This window comes from Callithrix jacchus, chromosome 6, assembly GCF_049354715.1.
Source record: "Callithrix jacchus isolate 240 chromosome 6, calJac240_pri, whole genome shotgun sequence".
NCBI lineage: Eukaryota > Metazoa > Chordata > Mammalia > Primates > Cebidae > Callithrix > Callithrix jacchus.
In genome coordinates, this window is record NC_133507.1 from 116,586,259 (window position 1) to 116,600,046 (window position 13,788).

The window sequence follows — 13,788 nt, forward strand, 5'->3', positions numbered from 1 at the left end:
CAGGCTAGAATGCAGTGACACGATCTCCACTCACTGCAACCTTCACCTCTTGGGTTCAAGTAATTCTTCTGCCCCTGCCTCCCAAATAGGTGGGACTACAGGCAGGGGTCTCCACACCCAGCTAATTTTTGTATTTTTAGTAGAGATGAGGTTTCGCCATCCAGGCCAGTGTGTTCTTGAACTCCTGGCTTCAAGTGATCCACCTGCCTTAAGCCTCCCAAAGTGCTAATGCCTAAGGGGCTGGAGGGAAACAAGAGTTGGCTAAGTAGATTACTGAAGAGTAATTCAAAAGAGGTAGTGGGGCCTGAGAGGGTTATGGCAAAAGAAATAGGGGAAGAAAAGATGATTAAGGGAATTTAGATGAGATAATCAAGACTTCTTCAGTTGATCAGATGAAAACATACAAGTATTTAAAAGTTTGTCATTATAATAAATTAGATATTGCAGTTTGTAAAGAAATTTTAGAATTACCAGTTAGCATCTCTAATGTGAAAATCTAAGATCTGAAATGTTCCAGTGAGCATTCCCTTTGACTATGATGTCAGTACTCAAGTTTCAGATTTTGGAACATTTCAGATAAACAAGTCTTTTGTTTTTTATAATTTGATTTTTTTTATCTCATTTTGAACCTAAACTTACCAGTGCTTATACATTTATTTTTTGCAAAGAAAACTGATAGAAGAATGGAGTCACCAAACCATGACAGCTTTTTGTAAATTTGAAATTATGGGAAGTAAAACACTGGAAGGAAAACCTTGGGTGCAGGGAGTATACTATATCAGAGAAGGGAATCTGGCCAGATAAACCAGGGCATTTCCTTTATGGTAAATAGGACAATAAGTAACCTAACATGAAAAAGTTATGACATTCTTATGAAGAAAGGGAATTAGTTGTACTTGAGTAGACATTTGACAGTCTGTACATAATAATCAACTGTTTCAGCTTTCAAACCACAAATTATATAATACATCAGATGTTGACTTGTTTCAGCAAGTTGGGGGCCTGGAGGGTAATGATTTGCAAGCTTCTAAGAAAGTGGACAATCAGAACCAAAGCAATTAAAATCTCAGCTGGTGTTTTCATTTTCTTTAATTTCTACATCCTTCTCATTGACTTTTGAACTATTGTTGGCTCTTCTTTCCTTTTTTTCCCTTAACTCATTATTGCTTTTTTTTCCCCCTTCTCTTTAGGATTTGTCCATATCATTATTTTCCTGTGAATGTCTTAAATTTTCCCAGTTTCTATTGGCTTAATGGCTTACATTAACAATTACTTCTCTTACTTCTCTGTGCCAGAATTCAAATGGGGAGTTCTGCTCTACTTGTCATTTACTAGAGTCACTAACACTATTACATTAAAATTCAACAGGCCACTGGATTAGGATGAATAGGGCTGGAAGGTCTAAGAATATTTCACTCCCTGTCTGCATCTTGGTGCTTCTCCACATGGCTTCTCTTTATAGGAGAGACCAATCTTCTTTATAAGATGGTGGCTAGCTTCCCTGAGCAAAGCAAAAGCTGCCAGATCTGTAAAGCTAGTCTTGGAAGTGGCACAGCATCACTTCTGCATTTTATTGGTCAAAACAAGTCAAAAGGCTAGACAAAATTCCAGGGCAGGGAGTAGATTCCATGTTCTCATGGTTGGAGCAGAATGTTCATATAGGGAGGGAAGAAATTGATAGTGGCCATCTTTGAGATTACCTCATGCTCTACTAGCCATGCAAGATTACTTATACAGCAGTTACAAGACTTAAACATCTGAAACATAGTTAATAGCCTATAAACAAAACTAACAACAACAAATGCCATGCCAGTTAGTAAGCATCTCCCAGAGAAAACGGACTTTTATTTCAACACTGTTCTAGAATAACTGCTTGTTTTCTCAAATTAATATACATTAGAAGCAGCAATTTAAGTTGGAAGAGTTGTTAGTGGTAGTTACATTGGTAGAAGTAAGCAGTAAAAAGCCAGACTGTTAAGACATACAAAAGGAAAAATTTAAACCTAAACAATGAAGTATAGTAATTGGTATTTGTAACTAATTAATGACAGATTAAATTATGTTCTCTAATTCCAAGGTGGTAAGAAAGGATGCTTGTTTTTACTATAAGGCTACTAAGAGTCACTACTGTGATAGGTCCTTTTATACATCACCTCATTTAATCCTCATAAGAGTGTTATTTTTACGGATGAGTATTCTTTTTATATATATATATATATATATTTTTTTTTTAAATTGCATTTTAAATAAAATGCATTTTATAAGATAAAATATATTTTTTTATTGCATTTTAAATAAATTGCATTTTATAAAATAAAAAAATATATATTTTTTATTGCATTTTAGGTTCTGGGGTACACATGAAGAACATGCAGTATTGTTGCATAAGTACATACATGGCAATGTGGTTTGCTGCCTCCATCCCCATCACCTATATCTGGCATTTCTCCCCATGTTATCCCTCCCTAACTCCCTGCCCCCCCCACTGTCCCTCCCCTAGTCCCCCCCCACCACAGACCTTAGTGTGTGATGCTCCCCTCCCAGTGTCCATGTGTTCTTATTGTTCAACACCTGCCTATGAGTGAGAACATTTGTGCTTGATTTTTTGTTCTTGTGTCAGTTTGCTGAGAATGATGGTTTCCAGATTCATCCATGTCCCTACAAAGGACATGAACTCATCGTTTTTTATGGCTGCATAGTTTTCCATAGTGTATATGTGTCACATTTTCCCTGTTCAGTCTATCATTGGTTGCATTTGGGTTGGTTCCAAGTCTTTGCTATTGCGAACAGTGCTGAAGTGAACATACGTGTGTATGTGTCCTTATAATAGAATGATTTATAATTGTTTGGATATATACCCAGTAATGGGATTGCTGGGTCAAATGGAATTTCTGTTTCTAGGTCCTTGAGGAATCGCCACACTGTCTTCCACAATGGTTGAACTAATTTACACTCCTACCAACAGTGTAAAAGTGTTCTTATTTCTCCACATCCTCTCCAGCATCTGCTGTCTCCAGATTTTTTATGATCGCCATTGTAACTGGCATGAGATGGTATCTCAATGTAGTTTTGATTTGCATTTCTCTAATGACCAGTGATGATGAGCATTTTTTCATATGTTTCTTGGCCTCATATATGTCTTCTTTTGTAAAGTGTCTGTTCATATCCTTTGCCCACTTTTGAATGGGTTTGTTTGTTTCTTGTAAATTTTTTTTAGTTCTTTGTAGATTTTGGATATAAGGCCTTTGTCAGATGGGTAGATTACAAAAATTTTTCCCATTCTGTTGGATGCTGGTTCACTCTAATGACTGTTTCTTTTGCTATGCAGAAGCTCTGGAGATTAATTAGATCCCATTTTGTATATTTTGGCTTTTGTTCGCAATGCTTTTTGTGTTTTAGTCATGAAGTCCTTACCTATACCTATGTCCTGAATGGTTGTGTGTAGGTTTTCTTTTAGGGTTTTTATTGTGTTAGGTCTTATGTTTAAGTCTTTAATCCATCTGGAGTTAATTTTAGTGTAAGGTGTCGGGAAGGGGTCCGGCTTCTGCTTTCTGCACATGGCTAGCCAGTTTTCCCAAGACCATTTATTAAACAGGGAATCCGTTCCCCATTGCTTGTTTTTGTCAGGTTTGTCAAAGATCAGATGGTTGAAGAGGTGTGGCGTTGCCTCTGAGGCCTCTGTTCTGTTCCACTGGTCTATATCTCTGTTTTGGTATCAGTGCCATGCTGTTTTGATTGCTGTAGCCTTGTAGTATAGTTTGAAGTCAGGTAGTGTGATGCCTCCGGCTTTGTTCTTTTTGCTTATAATTGACTTGGCTATGCAGGCTCTCTTTTGGTTCCATATGAACTTTAAGGTGTTTTTTTTTCCAGTTGTGTGAAGAAGGTCATTGGTAACTTGATGGGGATAGCATTGAATCTATAAATTACCTTGGGCAGTATGGCCATTTTCATGATATTGATTCTTTGTAACCATGAGCATGGAATGTTTCTCCATCTGTTTATGTCCTCTCTTATTTCGTTGAGCAGTGGTTTGTAGTTCTCCTGGAAGATGTCCCTTACATTCTTTGTTAATTGTATTCCTAGGTATTTTATTCTCTTTGTAGAAATTGTGAATGGCAGTCCATTCTTGATTTGGCTCTCTTTAAGTCTGTTATTGGTGTATAGGAATGCTTGTGATTTTTGCACATTGATTTTATATCCTGAGACTTTGCTGAAGTTGCTTATCAGTTTCAGGAGATTTTGGGCTGAGATGAGAGAATCTTCTAAATATACAATCATGTCATCTACAAATGGAGATAGTTTGACTTCCTCCTTTCCTATTTGAATATCCTTTATTTCTTTTCTTGCCTGATTGCGCTGGCTAGAACTTCCAATATTGTATTGAATAGGAGTGGTGAGAAAGGGCATCCTTGTCTAGTGCCAGATTTCAAAGGGAATGCTTCCAGTTTTTGCCCATTCAGTATGATATTGGCTGTGGGTCTGCCATAAATAGATTTTATTATTTTGAGATACATTCCATGAATACCTAGTTTATTGAGGGTTTTTAGCATAAAGGGCTGTTGAATTTTGTCAAAGGCTTTCTCTGCATCAATTGAGATAATCATGTGGTTTTTGTCTTTGGTTCTGTTTATGTGGTGAATTACGTTTATAGGCTTGTGTATGTTGAACCAGCCTTTCATTCCTGGGATGAAGCCTACTTGATTGTTATGGATAAGCTTTTTGATGTGCTGTTGCATGTGGTTTGCCAGTATTTTATTGAAGATTTTTTCATCTATGTTCATCATGGATATTGGCCTGAAGTTTTCTTTTCTCGTTGTGTCTCTGCTGGGTTTTGGTATCAGTATGATGTTGGTCTCAAAAAATGATTTGGGGAGGATTTCCTCTTTTGGATTGTTTGGAGTAGTTTCAGAAGGAGTGGTACCAGCTCCTCTTTGTATGTCTGGTAGAATTCAGCTGTGAACCTATCTGGGCCTGGGTTTTTTTTGGTTGGTAGGCTATTAATTGCTTCCTCAACTTTAGCCCTTGTTAGTGGTCTATTCAGGGTTTTGACTTCTTCCTGGTTTAGGATTGGGAGGGTGCAAGTGTCCAGGAATTTATCCATTTCTTTCAGGTTTACTGGTTTATGTGCATGGAGGTGTTTGTAGTAATCTCTGATGGTGGTTTGTACTTCTGTGGAATCTGTGGTGACATCCCCTTATCATTTTTTATTGCATCTATTTGACTATACTCTTTTCTTTTTTATTTATGTGGCTAGTAGTCTATTTTGTTGATCCTTTTGAAAAACCAGCTCCTGGATTTATTGATTTTTTTTTTTTTTTGAAGGGTTTTTTTTGGTCTCTCTCTCTCTCTCTCTGTCTCTCTCTCTCTCCTTCAGTTCTGTTCTGATCTTAGTTATTTCTTGTCTCCTGCTAGCTTTTGAGTTTTTTTGATCTTGCTCCTCTAGCTCTTTCAATTTGGACAATAAGATGTCAATTTTTAGATCTTTCCTTTCTTTTCATGTGAGCATTTATTGCTGTAAATTTTCCTCTAGACACTGCTTTAAATGTGTCCCAGAGATTCTGGTACGTTGTGTCTTCATTCTCATTTGTTTCGAAGAACATCTTTATTTCTACCTTCATTTTGTGTATCCAGTCAACATTCAGGAGCCAGTTGTTCAGTTTCCATGAAGTTGTGTGGTTCTGAGTTAGTTTCTGAATTCTGTGTTCTAACTTGATTGTACTGTGGTCTGAGAGACTGTTTGTTATGATTTGCATTCTTTTGCATTTGCTGAGGAGTGATTTACTTCCAATTATGTGGTCAGTTTTAGAGTAGGTGTGATGTAGTGCTGAGAAGAATGTATATTCTGTGGATTTGGGGTGGAGTGTTCTGTAAATGTCTATTTGGTTTGCTTGTTCCAGGTCTGAGTTCAAGTCCTGGATATCCTTGTTAATATTCTGTCTGGTTTATCTGTCTAATATTGACAGTGGAGTGTTAACATCTTCTACTATTGTGCAGGAGACTAAGTCTCTGTAGGTCATTAAGAACTTGCTTTATGTATCTAGGTGCTCCTGTGTAGGGCGCATATATGTTTAGGATCGTCAGCTCTTGTTGCATTGATCCTTTTACCATTATGTGCTCTTCTTTGCCTGTTTTGATCTTTGTTGGTTTAAAGTCTATTTTATCAGAGACTAGGATAGCAACTCCTGCTTTTTTTTTTGTTATTTTGCTCTCCATTTGCTTGGTAGATCTTTCTCCAGCCCTTTATTTTGAGCTTATGTGTATCCTTGCATGTGAGGTAGGTTTACTGGATATGCACACCAGTGGGTTTACACTTTTTTTTCTTTTTTGAGTATGAATTTATTTTTTATTTTTTTTATCGCATTTTAGGTTTTGGGGTACATGTGAAGAACATGCAAGATTGTTGCATAGGTACACATGTGGCAGTGTAATTTGCTGCCTTCCTCCCCATCACCTATATCTGGCATTTCTCCTCATGCTATCTCTCTCCAATGCCCCACCCCCCACTGTCCCTCCCCTATTTCCCCCCAACAGACCCCAGTGGGTAGTACTCCCCTCCCTGTGTTCATGTGTTTGCTCATTGTTCAACATCCGTCTGAGTGAGAACATGCGGTGTTTGATTTTTCTGCTCGTGTCAGTTTGCTGAGAATGATGGTTTCCAGGTTCATCCATGTCCCTACAAAGGACATGAACTCATCGTTTCTTATGGCTGCATAAGATTCCATGATGTCTATGTGCCACATTTTCCCCGTCCAGTCTATCATCGATGGGCATTTGGGTTGGTTCCAGGTCTTTGCTATTGTAAATTGTGCTGCAGTGAACATTCGTGTGCATGTGTCCTTAGAGTAGAACAATTTATAGTCCTTTGAATATATACCCAGCAATGGTATTGCTGGGCCAAATGTAATTTCTATGTCTAGGTCCTTGAGGAATTGCCACACTGTCTTCCACAATTGTCGAACTAATTTACACTCCCACCAGCAGTGTAAAGTGTTCTTATTTTACCACATCCTCTCCAGCATCTGTTGTCTCCAGATTTTTTAATGATCGCCATTCTAACTGGCGTGAGATGGTATCTCAGTGTAGTTTTGATTTGTATTTCTCTAATGACCAGTGATGATGAGCATTTTTTCATGTGTTTGTTGGCCTCATGTATGTCTTCTTTTGTAAAGGGTCTGTTCATATCCTTTTCCCACTTTTGAATGGGCTTGTTTTTTTCTTGTAAATCTGTTTTAGTTCTTTGTAAATTCTGGATATCAGCCCTTTGTCAGATGGGTAAACTGCAAACACTTTTTTCCATTCTGTTGGTTGCCGATTCACTCTAATAACTGTTTCTTTTGCCATGCAGAAGCTGTGGAGCTTGATTAGGTCTCATTTGTCTGTTTTGGCTTTTGTTGCCAATGCTTTTGATGTTTTGGTCATGAAGTCCTTTCCTACGCCTATGTACTGAATGGTTTTGCCTAGATTTTCTCCTAGGGTTTTTATGGTGTTAGGTCTTATGTTTAAGTCTTTAATCCATCTGGAGTTAATTTTAGTGTAAGATGTCAGGAAGGGGTCAAGTTTCTGCTTTCTGCACATGGCTAGCCCGTTTTTTCAACATCATTTGTTAAACATGGAATCCTTTCCCCATTGCTTGTTTTTGTCAGGTTTGTCAAAGATCGGATGGTTGTAGGTATGTTGTGTTGCCTCCGAGGCCTCTGTTCTGTTCCATTGGTCTGTATCTCTGTTTTGTTACCAGTACCATGCTCTTTTGATTACTGTAGCCTTGTAGTATAGTTTGAAGTCCATTAGTGTGATGCCTCCTGCTTTGTTCTTTTTGCTTAGAATTGATTTAGTTATGCAGACTCTGTTTTGGTTCCATATGAAGTTTAAGGTGTTTTTTTTACAGTTCTGTGAAGAAGGTCGTTGGTAGCTTGATGGGAATAGCATTGGATCTGTAAATTACTTTGGGCAGTATGGCCATTTTTCATGATATTGATTCTTCCTAACCATGAACATGGAATGTTTCTCCATCTGTTTGTGTCCTCTCTTATTTCGTTGAGCAGTGGTTTGTAGTTCCCCTTGAAGAGGTCCTTTACGTTCCTTGTTAGTTGTATTCCTGTGTATTTTATTCTCTTTGTAGCAATTGTGAATGGCAGTTCGTTCTTGATTTGGCTCTCCTTAAGTCTGTTATTGGTGTATAGGAATGCTTGTGATTTTTTTTTTTTTTTTTTTGAGACGGAGTTTCGCTGTTGTTACCCAGGCTGGAGTGCAATGACACGTTCAATTCTTCTGCCTCAGCCTCCTGAGTAGCTGGGATTACAGGCACGCGCCACCATGCCCAGCTAATTTTTTGTATTTTTAGTAGAGATGGGGTTTCACCATGTTGACCAGGATGGTCTCGATCACTTGACCTTGTGATCCACCCACCTCGGCCTCCCAAAGTGCTGGGATTACAGGCTTGAGCCACTTGCACATTGATTTTGTATCCTGAGACTTTGCTGAAGTTGCTTATCAGTTTCAGGAGATTTTGGGCTGAGACACTGGGGTCTTCTAGATATACAATCATGTCATCTGCAAATAAAGACAATTTGACTTTCTCCTTTCCTATTTGAATACCCTTTATTTCTTTTTCTTGCCTGATTGCTCTGGCTAGAACTTCCAGTACTATATTGAATAGGAGTGGTAAGAGAGGGCATCCTTGTCTAGTGCCAGATTTCAAAGGGAATGCCTCCAGTTTTTGCCCATTCTGTATGATATTGGCTGTGGGTCTGCCATAAATAGCTTTTATTATTTTGAGATACGTTCCATCAATACCGAGTTTATTGAGGATTTTTAGCATAAAGGGCTGTTGAATTTTGTCAAAGGCATTCTCTGCATCAATTGAGATAATCTTGTGGATTTTGTCTTTGTTTCTGTTTATGTGGTGAATTACGTTTATAGACTTGTGTATGTTGAACCAGCCTTGCATCCCTGCGATGAATCCTACTTGATCATGGTGGATAAGCTTCTTGATGTGCTGTGGTTTGCCGGTGTTTTATTGACGATTTTTGCATCTATGTTCATCATGGATATTGGCCTGAAGTTTTCTTTTCTTGTTGAGTCTCTTCTGGGTTTTGGTATCAGGATGATGTTGGTCTCATGAAATGATTTGGGAAGGATTCCCTCTTTTTGGATTATTTGGAGTAGTTTCAGAAGGAATGGTACCAGCTCTTCTTTGTATGTCTGGTAGAATTCAGCTGTGAACCTGTCTGGACCTGGGCTTTTTTTTGGGTGGTAGGCTCTTAATTGTTGCCTCAACTTCAGACCTTGTTAGTGGTCCATTGATGGTTTCGACTTCTTCCTGGTTTAGGCTTAGAAGGAGGCAAGTGTCCAGGAATTTATTCATTTCTTCCAGGTTTACTAGTTTATGTGCATAGAGTTGTTTGTAATAATCTCTGATGAGCGTTTGTATTTCTGTGGAATCTGGGGTGATATCCCCTTTTGTCGTTTTTTATTACTTTAATTTGGTTATTCTCTCTTTCCTTTTTTATTAATCTGGCTAGTGGTCTGTTTTGTTGATCTTTTCGTAAAACCAGCTCCTGGATTTATTGATTTTATTGAAGGGTTTTTTTGTGTCTCTATCTCCTTCAGTTCTGCTCTGATCTTAGTTATTTCTTGTCTTCTGCTAGGTTTTGAGTATTTTTGATCTTGCTCCTCTAGCTCTTTGAATTTTGATGACAGGGTGTCAATTTTAGATCTCTCCTTGCTTCTTATTTGGGCACGTATTGCTATATATTTTCCTCTAGAGATTGCTTTAAATGTGTCCCAGTGATTCTGCTATATTGTGTCTTGATTCTCATTGGTTTCGAAGAACATCTTTATTTCTGCCTTCATTTCATTGTTTATCCAGTCTACATTAAAGAGCAAGTTGTTCAGTTTCCATGAAGCTGTGCGGTTCTCAGTTAGTTTTTGAATTCTGTGTTCTAACTTGATTGCTCTGTGGTCTGAGAGACTGTTTGTTATGATTTCTGTTCTTTTGCATTTGCTGAGGAGTGATTTACTTCCAATTATGTGGTCAATTTTAGAGTAGGTGTGATGTGGTGCTGAGAAGAATGTATATTCTGTGGATTTGGGATGGAAAGTTATGTAAATGTCTGTTAGGTTTGCTTGTTCCAAGTCTGAGTTCAAACCCTGGATATCCTTGTTAATTTTCTGTCTGGTTGATCTGTCTAATATTGACAGTGGAGTGTTAAAGTCTCCCACTATTATTGTGTGGGAGTCTAAGTCTCTTTGTAAGTCATTAAGAACTTACCTTATGTATCTGGGTGCTCCTGTATTGGGTGCGTATATATTCAGGGTCGTTAGCTCTTCTCGTTGTATTGATCCTTTTACCATTACGTTATGTCCTTCTTTGTCTCTTTTGATCTTTGTTGCTTTAAAGTCTATTTTATCAGAGATGAGAATTGCAACTCCTGCTTTTTTTTGCTCTCCATTTCCTTGGTAAATCTTTCTCCATCCCTTTATGTTGAGCCTTTGTGTATCCTTGCATATGAGATGGGTTTCCTGGATACAGCACACCGATGGGTTTTGGCTTTTTATCCAATTTGCCAGTCTATGTCTTTTGATTGGGGCATTTCGTTCATTTACATTTAGGGTTCATATTGTTATGTATGAATTTGATCCTGCCATTGTCATGCTAGCTGTTTGTTTTGCCTATTAGTTGATGCAGATTTTGCATCGTGTTGATGCTCTACCGTTTGGTACATTTTTGGAGTGACTTGTACTGGTCGTTCCTTTCTATGTTTAGTGCTTCTTTCAGGAGCTCTTGTAAAGCAGGCCTGGTTGTGATGAAATCCTGAGCAATTGCTTGCTCATAAGGATTTTATTTCTCCTTCACTTATGAAGTTTGGGTGGATATGAAATTCTGGGTTGAAAGTTCTTTTCTTTAAGGATGCTCAATATTGGCACCCACTGTCTTCTGGCTTGTAGGATTTCTGCTGAGAGATCCACTGTGACTCTGATGGGCTTCCCTTTGTTGGTAACCTGACCTTTCTCTCTAGCTGCCCTTAACATTTGTTCCTTCATTTCAGCTGTGATGAATCTAACAGTTATCTGCTTTGGGGTTGCTCTTCTTGAGGGATATCTTTATGGTGTTCTCTGTATTTCCTGAACTTGAATGTTGGCCTGTCTTGCTAGGTTGGGGAAATTCTCCTGGATAATATCCTGAAGAGTGTTTTCCAGCTTGGATTAATTCTCTCCGTCACATTCAGTTACACCTATCAAATTCAGACTAGGTCTTTTCCCATAGTCTAATATTTCTCGGGGGCTTTGTTCATTTATTTTTACTCTTTTTTTTCTCTAATCCTGCCTTCTCGTTTTATTTTATTGAGTTGATCTTCAATTGGTGATATCCTTTCTTCTGCTTGGTCAATTCAGCTATTGAATCTTGTTTATGCTTCGCAATGTTCTCGTGTTGTGTTTTTCAGCTCCATCAATTCCTTTATATTCCTCTCTAAGCTGTTTATTCTCGTTAGCATTTTGTCAAACCTTTTTTCAAGGTTCTTAGTTTCTTTGCATTGGGTTAGAACATGATCTTTTAGGTCAGAGAAGTTTGTTATTACCCACCTTCTGAAGCCTGTTTGTGTCAGTTGATCAGCCTTGTTCTTCATCTTGCCTTGTTCCCTTGCTGGTGAGGAGTTGTGATTCCGTGCAGGGGGAGACACATTTTGGTTTTGGGTATATTCATCCTTTTTGTGCTGGTTTCTTCCCATCTTTGTGGATTTATCTACCTGTGGTCTTTGTGCTTGGTGACTTTCAGATGGGGTCTCTGAGTGGATGTCGTTTTTGTTGCTGATGAACTTATTTCTTTCTGTTTCTTAGTTTTCCTTCTAACAGTCAGGCCCCCCTGCTGCAGGACTGATGGAGGTCCACTCCAGACCCTGATTGCCTGGGGATCACCTGCAGTGGCTGCAAACAGTAAGGGTTGCTGCCAGTTTCTTCTTCTGTTTTCTTAGTCACAGAAGGATACTCGCCAGATGTCAGCCTTAGCTCTCCTTTATAAGGTGTCTCTTTGGTTATACAGGGGTTGGGGAGCTGCTTGAGGAAACAGTCTGTCACTTATAGGAGCTCAGGTGCTGAACTGTGAGCTCCAGTGTTCTGTTCAGAGCTGCTGGGCAGGTATGTTTAAGTTTGCTGCAGCAGATCTCTTAACCGCCTTTTTTTCCCAGGTGCTCTGTCCCAGGAAGGTGGGGTTTTATTTATAAGTTCCTGTCATTCTGATGCCTTTTTACAGAGATGCCCTGCCCAACAAGGAGGTAGCCTAGTTACAGTCTACCAGCAGAGGGCCTGCTGAGCCCAGCTGCTGTGTGAACTTCCTTGCAGTTTTGTTTATAGGGGTATAGTTAGAACTGCCTCTGTAATGGCAGTGTCCCTCAGTAATGGCAGACTGTCTCTGTAATGGCAGACTGCCTCCGTATTGGCAGATGCTGGACCATCCTGGGTCCAGCTGTGCTTGCTGTGAAACTCTCTATCCAGAGCATTTCAGATTGCTGGTCTTTGTGGGAATGGAACCATCCCAGCCAGTTTACCTGGCTCCTTGTTTCAGCCCCCGTTTTTTTCAGTTGAACAGGCGATTCTGTCTCCCAGGTGTTCCAGTCGCTAGTTGAAACAGCGCCCAGATGTGCGTGAGTTTTTGTGCAGAGACCCACTGCACTGGCTGAAATAGCCGCACTGGAGACTCGTGGTGCTCTTCCGCCTGGGAATCTCCTGGTCTTTGGGCAGTAAAACTTTGTTTGGAAATGAGGTTATCACTCACCCTGTGCGTTTTCACTGGGATCTGCAATCCAGAGCTGTTCCTATATGGATTAAGCCTATCCATCTTCAGATTATGTCCTACAGATGAGTATTCTTATGTTCAATAAATTAAACAAACTTGCTCAAGTATCAGATGGAAACTACACAGTTAAGATTCTCACTCAAATTTGACTCTTTTTTATGTCACATTCAGGGAAATCTGAAGTTGCATTAAATACAGAATGAAATTCAAACAAATAAGCTTTAGGTGTTTTTTTTTTTTGGGAACTTTCTATTACTTTACACTTTTGGTTAAGAAAGATTTTACACATATTTATACACATTTCATTTGGGTTCCATCTAATAATTCAGTACTGCGTGTTCTGTTCCTCAAAGTAGATGAATTGAACCTCTTAGTTGAATGTTTTAAAAAATACAAATTTAGTTGGATTTTTCTTCTGTGGATTGTTTTACTCCCAGAAAATTTTTTTCATGCCCCTTTAAAATAATTTATGTATAAAGTTTACGCCATTTTACCCTTAGGTGTTAATGAGTGAATATTGTTGCTAATTGTGACCTCTGACTTTATACTAATATCAGATACTTTTTTTTTTTAAGGGAAAACAGAAATGGTTTATGAAGCAGAACACAGAAGAGTCAACTATTGGAAGAAAGCTTTCAGATCACAAGTTAAACAATACACCAGATGCTGACTGGCTTCAACTCAAGCCTCTTGCCGGTAGACAGCAATTCTGACTCAAGACAAACTTTTTTTTTTTCATTCAAATTTATATTTAATTTCTGTTTATATTCGTTCAATCTGAAATTAAATAATACAGTAAACTAAATACAAGATGAAAAGGAGAAAAGGTGTTACCCTTATAGCACTCCTAATAAGGTAGCTGAAGAATTTATTTACTCATAGATGCAAAGCCAACTTGGGATAGGACAAATAATAGTTTAAAGAGCGAACAGCTAGATGAACCTGTGTTTCAGATGTTATTCTAGATAATCCACTGAGCTAATACTTGTGCTATA

At 38.6% G+C, this 13,788-nt stretch overlaps 1 protein-coding gene across 18 annotated transcripts in view; it reads left to right on the top strand.

Annotated features, from left to right (window-relative positions):
* SLC39A10 (solute carrier family 39 member 10) overlaps positions 1-13,788 on the top strand; it is a 313,899-nt gene that overhangs the window by 279,914 nt on the left and 20,197 nt on the right. For all 18 annotated transcript variants that reach the window (XM_054257743.2, XM_078328065.1, XM_078328060.1 and 15 more), the window contains one exon: positions 13,369-13,489. In XM_054257743.2, the coding sequence (XP_054113718.1) occupies positions 13,369-13,489 (121 nt within the window). The remainder of the gene's footprint in view (positions 1-13,368; positions 13,490-13,788) is intronic.